General features: G+C 39.8%; 1 protein-coding gene across 8 annotated transcripts in view; it reads right to left on the bottom strand.

The window, feature by feature from the left end:
• Positions 1 to 23298, bottom strand: part of ARHGEF10 (Rho guanine nucleotide exchange factor 10) — a 121108-nt gene that overhangs the window by 46283 nt on the left and 51527 nt on the right. For 7 of the 8 annotated variants that reach the window (XM_066994813.1, XM_048051736.2, XM_048051735.2 and 4 more), the window contains 5 exons: positions 22995 to 23111; positions 20940 to 21032; positions 19646 to 19816; positions 17656 to 17801; positions 14483 to 14658 (listed from right to left, as the gene is read on the bottom strand). In XM_066994813.1, the coding sequence (XP_066850914.1) occupies positions 14483 to 14658; positions 17656 to 17801; positions 19646 to 19816; positions 20940 to 21032; positions 22995 to 23111 (703 nt within the window). The remainder of the gene's footprint in view (positions 1 to 14482; positions 14659 to 17655; positions 17802 to 19645; positions 19817 to 20939; positions 21033 to 22994; positions 23112 to 23298) is intronic. The other variant, XM_066994812.1, reaches the window with a different exon arrangement.

Raw genomic sequence — 23298 nt, forward strand, 5'->3', positions numbered from 1 at the left:
TTTAAAAGCCAGGATCACTCTTTGTAGACTCATAAAGACAGAGTTACCTGAGATTTCGTTTTATTACCGAAAGCAGGTCAGAGACAGGACACTAACCTGCAACAAATCAGGCAGCGAGCAAGCAATCTGGCAGCTCTTAGATACTGCAGGACTTTGTGCCATAGTCTTCAACTAAGGCCATAAAGCAAGCTTTAACTACTTACACTGACTGACTTCCCTTGTGCAGCATCTACATCCACCACACCTGGAAGCAGCTGTCCTCTCCAGTCCTCTTCCTGGAGCTTCAAATGCTTTTATAGATATCCTAGTTCCAGCATTAAGAGTAAGGCATAAAGCTTCAATTCCCTTCACTATTTGCCATCTATTTTGTTTGCATCATGCATATTTTATACAATTTTAATAAATCAAGATTAAAAAGGAAGCAATGAGAATGTCAACACAAATAAACTAACCTGGCATATGAAATGATGCCATTTAGAAAAGCCAAACGGAAGTCAGTTTAGGCTCATTCATTAAAGACCAAGTTCTTAGCACAGAAAAGAAAGCCAAAAACCAAACCAATCAATAATTAAAGAGAGCCTGACTCCATCCTCTGATATTCATGCATGACAAATGGTCACATTAAGAAGAAATTTTAATGGTCAGCCAAGGAAGAGATCAATAGACGTGGCTATCATCGCTTCTCCCTGAAGGTCCTTAGTAGGCACAAACTGAAACAGGGAAAAATAACTGAGATCATTAACAATATAAACTTCAGAAAAGAATCTTCTCAGAATTTACCACTTGATCTGTGCCTAGATATTGAGTTACAAGTTACAGCAACTTCATCTCTGCATCAGGTCCTGTAAGGGTTACTCATAATGAATTTTAAAATAGGATTAGCTTACTTGGATCCTTGGTGGCTAACAATGTATTAACTATCAGTTGATTTAGCTGAGAGTTGTCTGAGTGTTTTTCCTGGGTGAAGTAGGTGGTGACCGTGATGGGGAGAACTGCAGTCTGTTCATCAGATGTGTTTCCTCAGGTCAGAGCCAAAGGTTTGCCCACTTCAGCCTCCACATGTTCCCTGACTGTTAGATTGTTGGCTGGTTTGGGTGGGTGTTTGCTCTTTCTTTTTTCCACAGAGAGCACAGATAAACTCTTGGCTTCATTCCAAAGCAGATGATACGCTGTTGTGTGGGGGTGGTTTTTTTGTACTTTGAAAAGTTTTACAAACGATAAAGTCATTTCCTTCCCATTTCTAAACCACTCTTGCTAATTATCAAGTTCCAAAACATTTTTTTTCCCGATGTGGAAAAAAGCAGGAATCTAGAGAAAGTTCTTCCCAGCTCTACACATCCTACGTGTCATGCAGAATGGAGTTAGGAGAAAATGCCGTGCGCTGTAGCCAATAACCCTGTGTATGGCTTCGGAGGCAAAGCTTTTTGCATTCCGCCTACAGACCAAGGGTGAAATCTTGGCCACATGCAAGTTAGCAGGAATTTTTTTCATCAACTCCTTTGTTGCTAAGATCTTACCAGAGGAATTCGTGCCTCCCTGCAACAGGCAAGTTTAGTGCCAACAACCAGGAATTCACGCAAAAAAAAATCATGCTCCTTGCTCAGCATTATTTTGAAAGGTATTCAGGACAGATTTAAGGGAAAAACCTGCCACTTATTTTAGAGGGAAGAAAGGAGGTTAACATTTAAATTCATTTTGCTCTAAGTAAAACTGGGGTGGCAGGAATGCTTTATTAAAACAACTGATCATTAGTTGAGATATAGCCCACATATAGATATTGAGTCCAAGGAGCTGGACTCAATGATCCTTTAGGGTCCCTTCCAACTCGGGATATTCTGTGATTTGAATATAATACTAAACACTTCTACCTGCTCCCATCTCAGTCTTATGCTCAGGACCACAGCTTTAAACTCACCAGTTTTGCCTGATCTGAAGTAATTCCTGTAACTGTAGCAGAAGCTATTTTAGCCCATTTACATCAAGCCATTTACAAAGCCTGCAGGAAACTCCCTGGGTGTGGTTAAAGTCTGCTTAGTTTGGCTCAGGCAAAATTAGGATTTGGAAGGCTGTGCATAAATACACACGTAGAAGTATCTTGGGTGTGGGCAGAGGGGGAAACAATCCCTTACCATCTTTATTTAGAGGATCTATGCCACGCTTTGGGACCAAGAGGAAACAGGAGCTGAATTCACAACTCTCGCAGTATTGGAGGTTTTCCCTTCCCAAAGCAGCCGACCTTCCTGCCACAAGCCCTATCTGCCCCCTGTGCACGGCACGGCAGAGCTCTGGCCGCACGCTGTTTGCCTCGGGAGCAGAGCCAGCAGCTGCGGCTCTTCCAGCGCACAGCCAGCACAGCAGCAGCTGCCTTAATGGGTACCGGCAGCACAGCCGCTCCCTGGGGATCGCCGTCTATGCGGTTCCTCTAAATTTTCAATTCTCACGGGCACCACGAGCATATTGGGTATTTTAATCCCGAACGGAGCACGCATTCTGGCTCTCAAAGAATTACTAAGGGACAGATTTATTTAGTGTGGTGATGTGTTAATTGTACGCATTCTTCCACAAGCTTTTGCTGTGTTCTGATTCTCAATTGTGACTTACTAATTTATGACAGATTTATGCTGCTAAATGGGGAAAAAAAAGTTACAAAGCCTAGAGTAGATGCAGATACCTATAAATTAAGCATCAATGACTGGGTAAGCAGACATAATGGCTCAGGTGGTCCTTTCCAATTCCAAACTCCTGTTTAATTGCTAGTTAGGGGGATTCTTCAAAGTAATATCACATAAATCCAAATGGCATATAAATAAAATAAAAGCTTCATTAAGTACAGTCTCAAAATTACAAGTATTCTTGAAAATATTTCTGAACTGTGTGTCATATTAAGCCGAAGATGGTTAACAGATACACACAGAATCACAGAACATCCCGAGCTGGAAGGGACCCACAAGGATCATCGAGTCCAACTCCTGGGTATCTCTTTTACTGCAGAGTAACCGATATTGACAAGATCTGCTTTGAGTACGATTATAGTAATGACCTTTTCCCCTATATGGTTCAAAAAACACAACACGTCAATACAATGTGCTTTGAAAAAAAAAAAAACACAAAACACATTGAGATGAATTGAGAACTGATGCATCAGAGAAATTCAAGGTCCTGAGAGAGATTACTTCAACTGATAGATGCAGAGCCCTGAAGTCAGACTATGCAGGATACAGAATGGAAGTTCATGAATACTCACGTAACAAAGCCAGAGAAAGGCTATTTTCCCAACTATAGTTGCAGCTTTATTGAGGGGCAACACAAAGTTAATGGTACACTTGAAGAACGTGCCAGATTTACAGACTACGCTGAAAGGCTGATAAATCCCAAATCTGACTTGCCATTTGTGATTTGGTCTTTGAGGCTGAGTGCACTCAAATTGCTTCCTCCCACTGAGCCATCTGTGTGTATCCAGGCAGCATACTGAAACGTCAAGTGTTATGAAGGAAAGAAATTTGGAAAAGATTCAATCCTCATCTTGAGCATAAAAATCATCTGGGATCTGAGGAGAAGTTATATATGTGGGAGGTAACTTTAAAAGTTGCTGTGTCTGAGGAAGGCATAACAAACTGGTAATCGTATAGAACCATGCACTCAGAACAAATAACAAAAAATAGGCCTCTTCCACAACATTTAAGTCTACATTAACACTGAGAAATTTGTGCACTGGGCTGGAAAGCAAATCATCATGATAACAGATGAGTTCTTGATCACCTCATAATAAATTGGACAGATGTCTGAGACAGTTTAGCCTGAACTTGTTAACGATGATGATGTAGCAATAATATATTTAAAACTATTTCAGTGCTATCAGAACTGTCCCACTGTTTTGTTTTAAATGTGACTTTGTGACTATCCTGGAAAATTTTTCACTGATTTCTCATAAAGGAACAGTGGGCTGAGAGGATCACATTGCTCAGTTCTTGATGGCCAACCTTCAAGAAGGACAAGAATGGAGAGAGAATCACATCAGAAGTAAAATAGTTCCCTGTTCTCTGAGAATCTTGAGAATTGATTTAAAGAAGGAAAGCCAGAAAGCATTAATAAGGTCCAATTACTGCAATTCAGAAATTCTTCCCCTACATTGGTATGGGACCCTGCTCTTACAGATACACTGGGATGCAAAATACACAGGGCAAACCCTTTATAGCTGCTCTGGGTAAGAGATCAAGAAAAACAGAGAAAAAAACATTCCCCCTAAGATGGTCTAGTGGAACTAATTTTCTTGATGCAAGTAGAAAAAGAAGACTTTCACGTGACATTTACAGACATAAGCCATCTGTTTGAGAACCGATCAACAGAGTTGGCAAAAAGATTACGAATACTGGGAATACTGTCGTTTATTTAGCAATTAATACTAATGCCCACTGCTAAACAGTACACCCCTTCCCTTTGCAAAAACCTTTGTCATTAAACACTTAGCTTTCACTGGAAGGTGGGTGAAGACAACTGCCCCGCTGCTCCTAAACCTGCCCCCTGTACAGAACATGCCAAATGAGCTCAGCAGCTGCACACAAGGGAAGTGCCTCCTTAGCTCTAGCTCCTTCTGTCTGAAAATTCTTCACAAACGTTAAGGCCGGTGACAAAGCAGATGAGATCTGATTTTTAGATGCTGAACTACAAGCTTCCTGCACATGCTGTTATGTAAGCAGAGTACTTGACAGCTCCCACACAGCACCACTCCTATTTGTGTCTTTCGACTTGCTTACACACATTGTTCCTGTTTCCATAGGCACCTCAGGAAAGCATGTGTGTAGGGTTTGTTTTCTGTTTTTTCTTTTACGAGAGTGTTTTAATAGCCAACTGAAATTCCAGTAAAATACCCAAAAAAGTAGTCTTGGGAACCAAAACCCAGCTTCAGGGAGGGAATCTGAAGACAAACATGCCTAAAGATAAATTTAAAGTTCATAAAAGAAAAGCAGAATTTTGTCTTGATCCCATTTGTTCCTTCATGCCAAATCAAACTCATGATCTCAACAGTCGCATGCCCCTGAAAAACCTAAGCCACTGACTGTTGCTCAAACCTAGTTCACCCTAGGTTTCATAAAATTCTCAGATCCAAACTAAATAAATATTTACAGGGTAGTGTTGGTCTCTAGGTTGGGAAGTTGAAGCAAATAGGAAATGAGGAATGATCTCAAGAAACAAAAGCTTAGCTGGCAGCCATCAACGAAAGGGTAAGCAGCTGTACTCAACGTAGCTTTTCAGCACAACCCTAAATAAGGTTTATTAACGTTATTAACAATGTAGTACAGGCAAGAAGCAGCACAAACATATACATAGTATTAAGTGACAAGCAATAAAACCCTGAGATCAGTAGAACATAAACTATTAAAGTCAGACATGGGGTAAGCAAACCTAATTACCAGTGCTGTCAGGACAGACCATCATCATCATCCAACGTGAAGAGCATTATCATAAACACAAGGAGACATTATTCAAGCTAACCTCTGCAAAGGAAGAAATCTTAACTGCACTTTAATCATGTAAGCACCTACAGGTAATTTCTCAGAGGTAAATTACTGAATATGATAATCTGAGTTTCTAAAATTCTTTAACGTATTTATTCTCACTGAATAAAGAACCAAGTCCCCAAAGCCACCCAGTACACATAAAACAGAACTGGAAAACAAATCTCCCAAGTCTTCATTCTGACAAGTATTTTTAACATGCTTTGCATCCCTGTCAGCTCTTAAGTGGTAACTGCATGAGTGTTGAGACCTGCCTCAATACACGCTCAATCTATCAGATCTGAACACCAAAGAACTAGGTCACACAAAAATTATTGTCCAACCACAAAAGTGCTTATTCACACAGCTTGAGTAACGTGCAGATAAAATCAACAGCTTGCAACTGCAAACACTGTGCAAGGTATTAAATGCAAGCAATTTATAGTGCTATACCATTCATGAGTAAAATTATGCAAGAACAACAAGCAAAGCTTTTTAAGAGGGTGAGAAGTAGCTCACACACTGTGAGCATGGTTTAGGGATTACATTAAACTTCAGCTAATCTTGACAGTGCAGGGAATTTTAGAGGTAAAACACCATAAATATTTTTCCTAGTGACAGGAACAGCTATGCCAGTAGGGAAGAGGAGGGAGGGAAACAGGATGACTGACAGATGACATTCAGCCCGCAGCCCAGTTCCTCTGCAGCACAGCGGGAGACGGCTGCAAAGTGCCTTCCTGGGCCACCTACTGACTGCAGGTACAGGTCAGAGCTCCTCAAGTTTCTGCCTCTGTATCCATGAGGAAAGAAAACCCTGCAAGCAAAGAGACTGCAGAATGAAAGCAAAGAGGTGTTAACAGCTTTCCTCACCCTTTCCTCCTGCAGGGTCCAAAGGGAGGGCAGAAGGAACCTGGAAGCCTCCACCTCATAAGAAGAGAGGGAAGCTGCATGGAGCCTCTGGAGTGTGACTGTATGGGTATAAAGGATATGCGAGGAACTGGTGTATTGGGCTTACTTGCCAGAGCTTTGGAAGCATGGGTGCTGCAGGGGTGGCCTCTGTGAGCAGAGCCCAGCAGCTGCCCCAGGTCAGATCAGAGCCAGCTCCAGCCAGCTCCAAAAGGGACCTGCTGCTGGCCAGAGCTGAGCCAGGGAGCGACGCTGGGTGGGCCTCTGGGAGAGCACACTGAAGAAAGGGGGGGAAAAAACTGCTGTGCAACTGCAGCTGGGAGAGGAGTGAAAAATGGCAGAGAAGCAGCCCTGCAGCCCCCAAGGTCAGTGCAGCAGGAGGGCAGGAGGTGCTCCAGGCACGCAGCAGCAGTTCCCCTGCAGCCTGTGGAGAGGCCCCTGGTGGAGCAGGCTGTCCCCCTGCAGCCCATGGGTCCCACATGGAGCAGATCTCCACGCTGCAGCCCGTGGAGGAGCCCCCGGTGGAGCAGGTGGATGTGGCCTGGAGGAGGCTGCGGCCCATGGAGAGCCCCCGCAGGAGCAGGCCCCGGGCCGGAGCTGCAGCCCGTGGAGAGGAGCCCACGCAGGAGCAGGGGGTCTGGGGGGAGCTGCCGCCCGTGGGGGACCCGTGCTGGAGCAGTTTGCTCCTGGGGGATGGACCCCGTGGTACGGAGCCGTGTGGGAGCAGTTCTTGAAGAGCTGCTGCCTGTGGGCAGCCCCTGCAGGCTCAGATCAGGAAGGACGGCATCCTGTGGGAGGGACCCCACGAGGAGCAGGGGCAGAGAGTGACCGTGAAGGAGTGGAGGAGACAAAACATTAGGGACTGACTGCAGCCCCCATTGCTGTTCCTCTGCGCTGCTCACAGGGAAGAGGTAGAAGAGGGTAGATAGGGGGAATGTGGTTTTGGTTTGATATTTGGTTTGTCACTGTTCTAGTCTGCTATCAATAGGCAATAAATTACATTAATCTCCCGGTGCTGAGTCTGTTTTGTCCGTGACAGTAATTGTCGAGCAATCTCCCTGCCCTTGTCTCAACCCCTGAGCCATTTTCATTGTATTTTCTTCCCTCCTTTGTTTTAGAAAGAGTGAGAGAGCAGTGCGGTGAAGCTCAGCTGACCATCAGGGTGAAACTACCACAACTAGATGTGAGAAGATAAACAATGACATGAACAAGCAGTGAAAGCGCATGTCTGAATGTACTTCCATGATTATAGTACTGCAACGACGAACGATCTTGAGATAGGTCTGCAAGGAACCGTACGCTAGCCAAGCTGCCAGTGGTTTCCACTGAATTTCAGACTAGAATATCTATAACTCGTGGAAATTGTACTGTGAGGGAGCTCAACCTCCCTTTTTCATACTCATTTGCTCAGTTTCTACTCATTTTACTACTCTGTGTCAAGATGTGAATAAGACCTCTGCCAAGCCAGGAAAAGGTTTCTGCGAGCTGAATGTCAAAGCCCTACAACCACTAAAAAGCATATGAAAAGCAAAGGAAAAAGTCTCTTCTTAAGTGGGTGAGATAAAAATATAACACCTAATTTAATCTATGCATAATCCACAGTTGAAAACACATATCTGCTTAACCAGTGAACTATGTAATGTCTCTAGGTTTGCTTGGCTGAACAGGCTGCGTTTGGAGTGAGATTTGTTTAAAATCTCTGGTCTTTTGTTCACATATATTAACAATAGTTTACATTTATGAACATGTTACTTTAGTATACAGATTATTTTCATTAGTTTTGAAACAAAGATTTACATTGTTAGTCCATACATACATCCCAGAGATGAAAGTTAGGTCACCTAGCAATTCATGCCATTACCATCATTTTAAAACCTTATCACCAACACTAGAGTTGATGCAATGTCCAGAGTAAGCAAGACTGAGTATTAAATGATGTATTACAATTGTTCAGCCTGAAAGTGATGACAAAGCAGCTTTATTTCCTTCCTACTATTTTCCTCCCCTAACTCCATATTTCTCATTAAACAAAGCAGCAAAAGTCAGTTTCGTTGGCAATGGCTTTTACAGCAGCATTATTTCTGTTTTTGAGAAAAACTGTTCTTCCATTGAATAAGAAGACACTGACAGAAACACAAGTGCTCACACACTGTAGCCCATCAAGCACCCCTACCTGTTTCCCTGGTAACACTCGGAGACCTACATGAATTGACTGCATAAAGCAGAAGGAAACGCAGAAGAATCACGTCTGCACTTCAGTGTTGTGTTACACTTGACAACAAACAAAAACAACAGAGATCAAGACCATAAGCAAGCAGAAATGGAGTACAAATTTATCCCGAGACTGATCAGGAAAGCAGAAAAAAAACACAATTTAGCAAAGATGAGGTTTGATTTTTGCTATGAACTGAAAACCTGTGAAACAAACAAAAAATTAAAACTATGCCATAAACTCAAACGTGCTAAATCATTTCTTTCTTTTTACTGTTATCTCCCACACTCATCACTGCATGATATATATTGTACAGATGGGTCTTGCTCATTTTCTCTTTCAGCTTTTAGCCATATGGTTAAAATTAAATGGTTCTTTGCTTAAGTAATAGCCTATGCTGTATATCACTCCTAATGAACATGACTAGCAGCAGAAAGCTAAGATGCTGCTGACAGGCACAGGCTTCTCACTCAGTGATAGCAGTACGTTTAGGCCTCTCTCTTTGCTTCTGAGACTTTACAATGCAGTCTTCTTAAATAAAACACTGTGTAAAACTTTTACTGCTCACGCTGTTTGTTCTTGAGCTGCCCTGAGCATCAGTAAACAGACAACTCAGGGTGGTCGCTGTCACTGCAGCACCAAACAGAAATTCATCTCAGCACAGAACCCACATTTCACCACCTGTCAACAGTCTGCAGAAACTGCAAACTCATAAAAATACATGCCGGGGTCTAAGAAACAAACTCTGGAGAGTATATTTACCTATCGTTCCTATATACCCCTTTAAAGAACTGTGAAATATATTTTTTCAGTGATTCTATTTACAGAAGGGTGATTTGCAAGTGAAGGTCAACTTCTCATTCTTCTAGAGTGGAATACATTACATTTTAATGAGAAGTTAAAATTTTGCCTTTGACCATATTTTTATAACTTTTGGAGACATATTTAGAACTGGATTAAAAAACAAGCTGTGTTCACTGCTCTTTCACCCACCCTCTTTTTCATCACAAGAATATAAGTAGTATTTAACTTACCTGCCACCCTCTTTCTATGAATTCAGTTGGCTTTTCCTTTTTGATTGAATGAATATCATTCATTAGGATACAACACTGCAGTAAACTTCATCAAAAGCCAACAGAAAAAAAAAATCTAATAAACACGAAAACAAGGAAATAGCCAACATATAAATCCTTTCAACTACTAAGGATCATTCAGGACAAAGCAGCATGTAACGGTGAAAAAAGATGGCAGAACAAATCTATTGCTTGCTTTAGATGCTTAGAACATTTAAAAAAAAGACAGAAATTCAGGTTAGCAATACCTGGTACTTGAATAGCCTTGGATTACTTTTTCCATTCTTCTATGAGATAATACAATTATCCAAGATACTGATTTACCTGTGGTTGGTTTTAAGTGAACTGTGGTCTCCATTAGATTTGCACAAGATGCATTACATGCCTGAGATACTTTGAGTGCTTAGGCCTCCCACCCAGACTACAGATCATTTTATAGGTGAGGAAACCAACGCACAGAACAGTAAGACTCACCCACAAACAGACAGAGCAAATATTAACATTCAGGAGCTCTTAAACTTGATGTTCATTCCCTCAGGACCATAATAAGCACATACCTGTCTTGGACAAAAGCAAGCAGAAAAAGAAAGGGAAACCAAACCAAATCAAACTAGTAGTCCAGATGTGAACGTTGAATCTGTCACTATCAGTAGTGCAGATAGAGGAGGTGAAGTCAATGCGTGTATCAACAGAACTGTATGGAAGAATGGAATTCACTAATTGACGTTAAGTATTGAAGACGTGTAATTAAGGTAAGTGTCTCTTCTTCTGAGCTTTTCAACCATTTATTACCTAGGGTTCTCCTCACATTACACGATCCCTTTGCCAAGTTCCTTTTGGGTCCTGAATCACAGTTCTTGTTTCTTGCACTCCACAACCTCACCTAGCATTATAGCATCTTCCATATCTTACCATAAAAAGAAATCAAATGCTCTCATAACCACCTAAAACATACTTCAAATACCAATTACTGAAATCTGTTATGAAACACAATTCTTCCAGCACAAGTGAATCAAAACTTCCTGTTCATGATAACAACATTCTTTTTTTTCCAAATTAATTCAATTTTTCAACACTGTAAATGTGTCTATGCTTCTTCGCATGAACCAACGCCATTAAAAGGATTGGGAAGTAGAGGAGAATCGCAACAGCCTACCACAAACAGTATGTGGATTTACTTGGGAAGAACTTCGTCTTGCATCCTGCTGCAAATGGTTCCACTGAAGAGAATCAACACATCAGACCTCTTTGTCACACAAAGTTAAGGTAGCTATTTCTCCAGGAACCATCTGGTCAGGGTGCCAGAGGCTTACACTCACAGACTTTCAAAGACTAACTCCAATACAGGGAACAAGACTCTGCCTGATTATGCCAAAGAAATGAGATCCCATAAACATGATGGGGCTTTTTTTTTGATTGTTTTTCCTGAAAACTGAGAATATGAAATGTTTTGTGCTTTAAATACTGTTACAGGAAGCAAACACAAGTTATAATTGTACTCCATGACAAAACAATATCAAGTACTGTAGGAATATAAGGAATCTGCCAAACAGCTGAGACTTCAATCTTTCTCCATGTTCATAATTAAAAGATTTCATAATCTACTTATGGTGCTAGGGGAGAATAACAGGAATAAGGCAAAAGCACATCAAAGACAGAAGGATCACAGCAGAACAAGCTCAGAATTTTTTTCTGCTTTCCCCACACACACCCTCAGGCCACACAGTATCTCTTGGCAAGAGACAAGAAAGCTTTGGAAAAAAAAATGTTTAACTGAACAGCCCCTAAATGGATTCTCCTCTAAAATTCAGAGAGGAACAACTGGTACACAAAGCAGAACTGAGTAGAAAACTGCAAATTTATGATTTTGCTAACTGAAAACAATGTTCCCACAACCTTTGTTTTTCTACTTAGAACAGTACTAAAGCACGCCCTTGATTTATAGGTACTAACAAAACCTTTCAACCTTTCAGCAGTTGCAAATTACAACCTATCCAGGATTAATTCAAATTCAGCTATTACTTTCTCTGCAGCACCCAAAGTAAAGTTTGCATCTTTAAAATATTTTTTCTTGCAGCATGGTAGAAAGCTTAGGGTGCCAATTGCATTTAGCCAATACTAGTGAGATACTACGCTTATGACAGTTGTCATCTGTCATAGAATCCAAGGATTCTGGTGGGAAAAAAAGTGCCATGATAAGAAAAAAATAATAACTAGTAATCCTTACAAGGACACAACCAGAAGCTATACAGAATTCTTGTTGATCACAGCAGTAATATGAGTAAAGAGTCTCAATGGGAGAAATATTTAACCTAGTGTTAAATATTACACTAGGAGATGCAGACACAAACTTTCTTTTCTCAGTTCTCCAGAAATGGAAGAGGTGACCCCCTATTGCTTTTACACAGAATCATCATTATTCTGCACTTCTCCAGTTTCCACAGAGAGAAACGTGAGGTGAAAACACAGACCTACACATGGTTCTACTTCATGGAGGCCAGGATTTTGCCTGTAGCATCCCAAATTGCTCTTGATCATTAGATGTTTAGGTTGTCTTGCTCTTGGACAGATTAAAATCACGTTCTATGAAGCCACAGCAGTTCCTTGGTATACTTCAAAACCAGAGGGAAACATAACATAACTTTATAATGACTACAAAGTGATGTATTTTCAGGCAAGCAATGATTGAATATTTTGCCAGTAATGCTTTGCCATTTGTGTTAAACACCCAAAAAATTTCACTGACTATGCAAGACCAAAATGATAAGCTATAATACAAGACTACAATGACGATGCATCATCATCAAATATAAAATATGGTATCTTGGTAGGTACAAATAAGCAACAGTGAACCACTACAGTCTTACCAATCCCTTCTCTCTGCAAGAAGTATATTTTCTGAGCTTCTTTAATCTTCTGAAGCCAAGAAAACTGGAACTAAGAGAGCACCTCTACAGAAAAACTAACACAATTAAGCATCTCTTCGAACTTGTCTATACAGGTCATTTCGGACAAGTCTGCATTCAGAGTAACAGCTAGTGCTGACACAGCACTACATGCAAATAGCAAAGCTAAGCTCATCTCTTTCATGACTGATTATAATTGATTTAGTTGGATCATTTCAGAGAAATGCTTGATTAAAGCTGAGAGAAGATTTATTCATTTATATAACCGGTATCCTTCATAAACTTTTTAATTATTACCTTTCAATCCTTTTTATTAGAAGACTGAATTAATGCAGTGATCACAGCTTAGTAAGCTAACAGTAAATTCACCTTGCCTTTTATCTATTGAGTACCATTTAATTTAAAGTATGAGACTACAAATGATGTATAAAGTCCTATTTTTTTATGATGTTACCACACATCATGAAACAAACCTCAAAACCAAGAAATTCAAGTAGGTTCTACAGGATAGTTTGAGTAAGGGTTTTTTCTTTCTCCCTTCATCCTCCACTTCCCTATGTGATCTTGTTGACAGGCAAGGACTTGATATAATCAATTATGAAGTTGCTGCATAAAGTTGCGCTAGTAATATTCAATAAGCTGTTCCACCTACATATTCTTATGAGGGGAGCCCCAATTCTAAGTTATACGCTCCCTTGTACTCACTCCTCTTGGGGTCATGTATACAGCACCTGTTAATCTATAGTTTAAGAGCTCTAATCTCGTTGCCTAAATAGACCATTAACGTTTTAAAGGAGTTTAAAGAATGAGGTTGTCCTTGAAAAAGAGTCATAAATACCTATAAAAATGTTCTTATGCTATTTACAAAGGGAGGAGCAAAAAGGCCTGACACTCTCATTGAGAATAAGGGGGGTATTAAATGCTGCAGCCACACCTCAGTTCTAAAGCACAGTATTTATGTCTCCTTACAGAACAACTATGGAAAAATTCATGAGGCCAAGAGAGCAATATTAAATAAACGTAGTGTGAAATAATGCCCAGAGCTAGCACTGAAACCAATCTAAATTACAATCCATTAACATGGTTCACAGTCTAGATATATTAAATATGCTTACAAATACAGTATTTAGAAAAAAATATATAAATATAGTTCATTCTATATAAAAGGCTAGCTACTGAGTAAACTCTTGAAATTTATACATCTCTTGAGGGCAGTTGGCAAGCTTGTAGGAGGGATTAATAAGCACAGAAAGGACCTGCAAATTTCAGAGCCTTAGGTCATTTTTGGAGAGAGGTCGGGGCTCTCTCAGCCACTTAGTTACCCATTGACATATTTTTCAAAAACATTCATCAAAATTAATATTACAGTGCTTGCTTTTTCTTCCTTGAAGAACTTGCTACTGTGCTTGAAGGGCAGGATACTATAGACGTCAGAGAAGTTAACTTCTGTCCTTCAGTAACCACTCGTGGCCAGACTCTTATGCCACAGCAACATGGTGGCTTGTCATCTTTTTACTGAAGAAAAATTCCTCACTTTAACTATGGGATAAGAACATTTGTACAACCAGCTACCACTGGATAACTGCCATACCACACCAAGAAAAATTTTCTGCATGTCCCTACGTATTCATGCTTTAAACCTCTAGAATTGTTTATGCATTCATGCATAAAACTCTGAAATAGGACAAACACAAGTAATTCATGTTGCAATGCAAGAGATTGTCTTATCACTTGATGGATTCTCAGTTTCCAAAGGAAGAGGTTATATTTCTGTCCATGTTACAGAATTCTTCATGCACCAAATGCTTTGTATTCTGTAGCCCGCTGCAATTGACATATGTATTTTAACAAAAAAATGAAATCTGTAAATGTGTAACAGCTGTCACTTACTTGGCTTAGAATTAATGATGACATTTTCAGCAGAGTGCTGGGGTGGAAACCTGCAGTTCTCTCCTTGGCCCTCACTGCTGCCATACTCTATGACTTCCACTTGTCCCAGTGGTACACTCCATTTTAATAAATACCTCTGGCCAGTTGTCACAGCGCCACTGCCTTCATAGGATGAGCTGGAAGATACGCACACACAAATTATTGCTGTGACATGTCACCATGTTTTATGGCATTCTATTTATTAATTCAGAAAATCTGCTGCTTAGCAGACTGAGTATTGTGCAAAACTTTAAAGAAATACATCCATCAGGATGACTTTTGTGACTGACCTTTGCTGTGAGTACAAAGATAGCTATGCAGGTGCAGATAATCCTGTTTACAGACAGCATAGGACTGCCCCACAACATACCCTATATTTCTATCATTGCAGCTTTTCAGTACTTAAAGGGGACTTATAAAAAAGATGGAGAGCAACTCTTTGCTTAATCAGATGACAAAACAAGGGGGAATGGTTTTAAACTGAAAGAGGGGAAATTTACATTAGAGGTTAGGAGGAAATTCTTCACTCAGAGGGTGGTTCACTGGAATAGGTTGCCCAGAGAGGTTGTGGATGCCCCATCCCTGGAGGCCTTCAAGGCCAGGTTGGATGAGGCCCTGGGCAACCTGATCTAGTGGGTGGTGTCCCTGCCCATGGCAGGGGGGTTGGAACTAGATGATCTTTGAGGTCCCTTCCAACCTGAGCCATTCTATGATTCTATGATCTTTTAAAATCAATGTGCATCTTGACATCCTAATAGAAGTCCTTAAGATGATACTATGGCTCCACTTTTTCCAAATTCTTTTTGCTTGTACCATCTTTTAGGACAGTACTTGAAACAGTGCTAAAAAGCAGTAACTGCTACATTCAGGAAAGCCTGGATGACGGGAACTTCAAATGACTACCAGGAGGAGGAAGGTCAATGCAACCTCTCAAATGCTGACAAGCCAACATTTCTGCAAAGTCCAAAGCCCAGGATGTTCTTTACGGCAGACCTCTTGCAATTGCTGTGGTTTCTAAGAGGAATCTACATGTGAGCTGCTGCTCACGGAAGTGTATATCACAACAGGCGTTTCAGAGGAAACAGCATGCTGAGGAAGCTTACTTGAAATAGAAATGGTATTCACTGGCTCCTTTTCCTTTGTTTCTTTCATTCTGTTATTCACACATTCAAGCATATGTAACAAACATCTACTATCAAGCACAAAAGAGATATTAAAGGAAACAGGAATGTTTCCTTCACAGAAAGCACGGCTGAAGTAAGCAAAATAAAAGCTTTGGAGAAATCAGCCCGGAGTGTTTAGTGAGAACAGTATCTGGACACCAACGTTCAGCTAGTCAGCTAATTATTCACCACACAGTCATACTTCTGTTTCAAAGGAGAGACAAGAATGAACAGAAAAAAAAAAAACAAACAAAAGTACCACAACTTAAGGAAATATTTATGAACTCTAGATCTAGTTAAAAAGAAAGAAAACACACAGCTGTTCAGTTGCTAGGGATAGCATCCACCCTGTCCAACTCCTGCTACTTAAAAGTTAGGTCTCCAGTTTGAGCCGGTCATCTAGGCTACATGTGAAGAAGGACCTTCTGAGGGTCATGGACTTGCAGAAATGTGTCTTTTGCCAGCTACAGAATATTGTTCTGGAACCAATGGCTCCCAGGCTCTTGGGATGTCTGACTATTTCGGTAAAGACTGACAAAAGGTGGTTAGGAAAACTGAGCTGACACGTGCTGTTCTGCTACCTGTACATGGAAATTCTCTGAAGTTTACACCTCCAGGGGTCAATAGGTAGACGTGCACAAAGCTGAGTTTGAAAACCACCCCTGTAACAGAAGCCTAGCTTAGATTAGATGCCTAACTTCTACACAGCTAAAACAAAAACAAATACAGTTCATTTGGACCCAAAATTCTGGACTGGATACTGGTGTGATCTATGAAATTTAGCATAATATTTCCTTCAGTCCCTAACTATATTTTGCATGACAAAGGTAATTTCTTCTGCACTGAAGAAACAGTTAATGTCAAGAACAACAGTGCTATTAGTGATAACTGGAGCTGTTGACTTAACAAGGAACCCAGAGACTTGGCAAAATCATGAACTTTTCACATGGAAAATGAAAACAGAGTGCACATTGCCACTTCAGGGCCAACTACAAAAAATCCAAGACAATGATGTCATGGAAAAAGATAAAATAAGTGGTCAAAAGCTACTAAGGAACTGAATAAATTGTAAAGGAAAAGAATTGCGATTCCTGGGATAACTGAATATAAGCTTTTGCCGTATAATAACTGCTCTTCAGAAAATGTACTTCTTGCTCACTAACGTGAGACCAAGCATTCACACTACTGCAGAAACATGTACTGCATTCAGACTTCACCAACAAACTAAGATATCAACTCATATTACACTTAAGAAAAGCTGCTCTTGGAAGATTTTAACAGTCTACGTTTTCTCCGTCAGAATGTACCAACACACAAAGCAGTTCATGATACAAGCAACATTGGAACGTGAGTGTGACCTTGGCATACACAGTGCTATAGTAACAGTAATAGCTACAGCCAACTAAAACAGAAGGCATGTTAAAATAAATGCTTTCTTCAAAGCACCTCAAATTTAATCCTTCAACATTTGGTCTCAGAGATAAAAACCCTTCCTCAGCTGGAATTTCATTATTAGTGAGTTCCTTTTTTTTTTTTTTTCTAGCTACATGCATTAGCTTTGGTTTTGTTTTAACTTCCAAATCATGTCAAGTTACAGAGGTGTGACAGCACGAATTTAAGGAAGAAGAGAAAAAAATCCTACAGTGGTATATCTGTACTCCACTCCGCCCTAATGCACACTGATAATTCTACAGCAGAGCACATTTCTAACTGCAATTTCCAACCGATATATATATATATATATATGCACACACACGTGTATATGCTCACACACAAATTTATTCTGGAACTTCAAAATATCAGCAGGCAATTTAGAAGAGTGTATAAAAGCCAGCTGTCCATTCATTATGGCAACTGATAGAGATCATTAGACACAGTAAAAGCAAAACAACAATAAAAAAACTCTTTTCACTGTCATTTTTTCCAGCTTAAACTTGAATGATAATTTAAAAAATATTAATCAAGTCTTACCGTATATTTACTGTTGCACACATCAGCACATCATTTAACATGAAAAGTCGCCGTTCTTTGGTTTTGATAATTTCTCCTTTGTCATTGTAAACTGTTTCAACCATATCATCGGTCCGTACAAGGTATCTGTTTCCACTGCTAAGTAGCTGGAGTTTAAAAACAATCAACACCATCTATTATATATTGTACATCTAACATCCAGAACAACAACAACAAAAATGCAATATTGCTGTGTGACTACAAATGCTCACAAGTGAATTTGCCAAATGAATTAAGTGTCTTTACTGATTTGCTTTTCATTTCCTGCAGCAGTAACATATAACCCCAGGATATGTCCTGCAGGGGTTTGCATTCTTCATATGGAACATGTAATTGCTCTGAAAGTCTTCCATACTGATAAAGGTCCTCTAACGAAAAAAAAAAAAAAGTCATAGCTTCCACAGTTTCCATTACTTCCTTCCTTCACCTCTTCTTTCATAGTCCATTTAAATGTTACACCTGGTTCCAGTCGTCCCAAAGGGGCAAGTCAGAGTGGGTGGAAGAATGCTTTTAGCTTCTCTGTCTACATTGGCTTACAAAACCAGCAAAGGAGTGCAGCTGGCATATTTCCACAGACTGCCAAGAACATGACACGTACAAAAGGTGCAGGACATGTAAACTATTCCTGCAATTTTCCTTCAAGTGCTGAGGCTCAGCCTTGCGTGCAAGCATGAACCAATTCCTTACAGGTCAAATACATCTCCATAGTGGCAGAGAAAAAATGGTCCACAATGCACCCATTTCCTGTCTATCAATTTCCTTCACCACCTGTTTCACCCTGCCTGGCATTGTATAATGGCATTGTCTCAATCTGTATAAGCAAATATTAAGTCACGAGTTGTACAAGGCGCTAAATGATATGAAGTGACTATGCAGCTAGATCTCAAATCTCCTGGTACAGAACGTAAGCCTTTACAGTTGCTATCAACTGATAAAAGGAAATCTGGACCACCTCCTAAAAGGCACATTCTGTGTCTTTAACTCCTTGAGTCACTTGTAGATAATCATTAGTAGCTAATTCAAAAAGCAGGAGTACAAGAACTAGAAAAGAAAGTAAATTACCTGAGCCCATTCTTTAATGCACTTAGAATGGAAATATTATGCCAGGATGACAATAAATTCAGTATTCCTTTTTTCATAAATAGCTTAGTAGAAGTAGAAGTCTGGTTGACTACTTTCTGTCCTTAAAACTACCAGGGTTTTTATGAATCACAAACAAAAGCACTCCTTGCACTCCCTTAGCATGCCGCCATTACTCCATGCCAGGATAAGTACAATCATCTATAACTTCATGAAAGCAATAATTGAAGCATTGGGAAAAACAGAGGCATTTATGATGCAAATAAGCATACATATATCTACAGTACAGATAGTTACTAACAAACTCAAACAAAGAAAATTGTTACTTCCCCCTCACTGAATGTTTTCTGCAGTTCTTCAAAAATGTTTCTATTATATGATCTAAATATATGAATGAAACAGACTGGGGTGTTCTTCAAAACAAGAAAGATATTGGACACATCCAATAGCACACTCCCAACCACTCTGCAGTTGGAAGCACTGCTGTGTAAGAAACTGGTTCCTTCCTTTACATAGGACTAATTCCTTGGTTCTAGGGTAAACTCAGAGTTGCATTTTCTCATGCAGAAGATCTGCATGTAAACTTGCTACAGAAAAAAAAAAATATTATTTTCTACACTGCCACAAAATACCAGCACTGCCACTGCTATTTCAGCATTTTACCCACCCCAGCACACAGTGGTTTAAACCAGTGAACCCATTCTGTCTTGAAGGTAACTCACATCTCACACCTACCACTAGAACAACCCCATGGTGTCAAGCACTACAGAAAAACCCACAGGTGTCTCTTCAGAGTCCATTCTCAATATTGTTCAAGACCTGGAAACTGATAATATACCAACTCTTCCATCACACATTTCTACTTCCTAACCTTATTCAGATAACGTTCGTTCATTGCTTTTGCTATTTGTTTTATTTCACAGCGTTGATCTGCATCCCTTTTCCTTTCATTTAACTTCTCTGCCAGTGTTTCAAGTTCTGTAAGAGCCATCTGCAGAGGTAATCTGTCAGGATGTCCCTTATTAGTGTTCTTCAACATATCCTGTAGGGAAATGATAAATGAAAACAAAAGTCAGAATTAACTCCAAACTCAAGTTCAGAAGACTACAGGATGTGCTGTGGACTTGTGTGCAGAAGTTACTGCTACATTCCTTACCTGAATACTACTAAGGAATAAGACCAATGAACATCTAATGAATATTCAGACTGCATCACTTATTTTCCTGAATATCTTAATAGTTATTAAAAAGAAAAGATATTGAATGGGGTCACATACAGTTTATAGGAAGAAAGTACAGAAAAGAAACATGAAAATAAATGTAAAACCTCCAAATGTAACAGAAAAAGATTAGCGGAAGTTGCACACAATAGAAAATGATTTGAAAAGCAATATTACAATATGTAGGTGTCTAAACAATCATTTAAACTTAAACTTCTCTTATACTTACTATTATAATAATTTTCAATTATCTTTATTACTGTTATTATTCCTCACTAATACACTGACAGCAAGATCATACTGAAGTAAGAGATCATACTTACTCTACGGAGGTTACAACAGCTGCTAAAAAAACCCTTCCCTTTTGTAGGCACACATTGGAACAATTTGAATGAAATTTTTGCTCCTTCCCCACAGCACTTAAAAACCACCACGTATTCACTATGGCTTCCTGCCACATCTTCCTGCAAACTCCATCTCTTGTGCTGTCTCAAAAGCTCTTGCCACAGCTACCTACCTACAAGCTCCCACCACAAAAAAAAAACAAAACAAAAAAACTCCAAACCTTATCCTGCATTAATTCCTGGACGTTAATCCTGAAACCTGTCCTGTGTCACACCTGCAAAACACAGCTAACTTCTAGCGCTCTCTGGGATAGACTTGACGTGGTCTGGAAGGAGTTCTAAACACTGAAAATTGGTCTGGAGCAGGTCTACACAGGGGAACTGTGAATTACGGTGAATTGCCTGCCCATGCAATCAGAGATCAGTATGTAATAATGCACTGCATTTTTTTTTCATTGATATTTTCCCTGGATCCAGTGGTCGCTGCCACTGCAGCATAGTCTTCCAGCAGAAGACAGCTACCCAGCAATCCCACAAACAAGCCACGTGAGAATGCAGCAAGAACACTTATTGGGTGAATCCGTTTGGTAAATATTCTTTACCTGCAATAGCAGAATGAACTGTGGAAAGCGCTGGATAGGTTTCATCATTAAACCATACAGCGTAATCCGATCGGGGCTTGACTCCTGGCACTGCTGCAATGCAAGAAAGTCACACAGTTTACTCCCATAAGTGTATTTCCATCAGTTACAGAATGAAAAGATCTCTTGTGAATATTCTGTATTGTTTACATTCATTATAACAGCGGTACCGCAAAGATTCCTTCTTTTCATTCAGAAGTAGTAAATTTTTTTAGAATCACTATTAAGATGATGGTACATCACCAAACTGAAATGTCCTCCTTAAATAGCTGCAGCTGCGATGAAGCCTCACCAGCAACGTGGTACCTATGTATACGGTGATAAACCACATTCATGTTTTTGTTTACATAAGCAGTGCAATGAAACGCCTGCTTAACTTCAAGTACAACACGATGAACATAGTTGTTCCAGTTCTTAAATCTGTAAATCCAAGTGATTTGTCAATTTATACTCTGCAATTTACTATTGCTGATCTGTATCTTGGGCCTAAGAGACCATAAATGTGTAAAAACCAATGTGTTTTTAAGAGGAAATCTGAAGAAAACATTGTTGTCTCAGTATTGTGGAAACAAAAAGAGACTTCCATTTTCTTTGTTAGAAGAAACTAGGGAAAAGATCATTGATTTATGCTTGGAAAGAAAAATATCAGAATCCATTACTTTGGTTTTCAGGAGTGGGGGGATAAGAACAGACAAATTTCATTTGCACATGCAGAAGCCCCGTTTGTCTAAGATATTTCAACTTTTTGAATATTTTGATCAGAATCACAGAAGATTCAAAAAAAGAAGTATAGGAGAAACACTCCATATTAAAAACCAAGCAAACAATATAAAACTTGTGTAGTGCTTACATTTCCACAAACACTTTTTTGCCCAACCACTGGTAGAGAAAATTCTTGCACGAAGTCTGTTAGTTGCAGTTGGACAAAAGAAAAAAAAAAAAAGGTACATAAATTTACTCTGTCCTAAGAGGTCAACTGTGACTCCCTACCTGGGAGAAGCACCAGAGTTGGTACTGACAAGGATTGACAAGAGTGCAAACAATGCCACTGCTGGAACAATGGGCTTTTACCTGTGTGAGAAGTAACCTTACAGAGCTTCATCTTGGTGGTGCCTAAGGCTTCCAGAATTTTATCCTGTGTACTGCTGCTGCCATACTTCCAAAATGCTTTGAATTAATTTTAAGATCTGAAGACAGATTAGGAATCAGCTCCCCCCGCCACCCCCTTCCCAGTCCTCTAGGCAAGCTAAGAGCTTCGCTGTTTATTTTGCCAAGGGCACCCAACCTCAGTGTTTGATGGACCACTGTGGCAGACCTGGCAGAGTGACAGCTCTGAGAGGCACAACTCAATCCAAGACTCTCAGGAAAATGGGACAAACTGAGCTTCCAGGCTCTGAGCAGTATAACAGCCTAAAAGCTTTGCAATAGATTTTGCATACCCTCTGTAGGGCATCACCCCTAAGGCTTCCCAGCAGTTCCACTGCATGTGCCAGACTCACGATGAACATTATCACATTCATCAGGGCAGTAAACATTCTGCACAAAAAATGACAATTTTATACCCAAATTGTAAAAAAAAAAAAAAAAAAAAAATATATATATATATATATAAAATAATAGGAAATTCTTGTGGAATGGAAGTATAGCTATATGACTCTGCACAACAGAATAAACAGGTTAGAAATAAAATAAATCCCCAATACGAGGACTCAGATGGTGAACTATTATTTGAAGCTCACGTGATAAGAAAGAACCCCAATGTTTTGCCAAGTACTGTGATGCAAACACCAATAAACTGATCTGAACAACACTTCCAAACACACCCAGGATCTAAAATCAAGTTATTCTCAAAGGAGTGAAAGTGAATTCTCTGTAGACTTTATATGCCTAAGCCATAAAATCAAAGTCCATAAAAAGTCACACAATGTACAGTATTATAGTCTGATTTCCCCCTTGTAATTTATACGGTCTCGTTCATATCACATGTCCAGCTGTTTTAAGCTTGAGTGAACTCACCTTTAAGAAATCCAGAAAGGCAGGTTTGGTGGCACATGTTTTCTTAAGGATCCCCACTGCTGTACTGAAGTTGTTCACATATTCACTGTACGCATCTAATACCATAGATTTGGAAAACTAAAAACATAAACAGGTAGACCATAACTATGAGCACAAAGGATGCCTGACAGTATTATTTACAGCCCTGACTCACTTTGTTAGGAGCTAAAGGCTTTTGCTTGGCCTAGTGCTGGACCTACAGAAATACTGATGATACCCAAAGTAACTTTTCTGTAAAACGCAGGTTGGAGATCTGGAGATGTAG

Source organism: Anser cygnoides, chromosome 3 (genome assembly GCF_040182565.1).
Source record: "Anser cygnoides isolate HZ-2024a breed goose chromosome 3, Taihu_goose_T2T_genome, whole genome shotgun sequence".
NCBI lineage: Eukaryota > Metazoa > Chordata > Aves > Anseriformes > Anatidae > Anser > Anser cygnoides.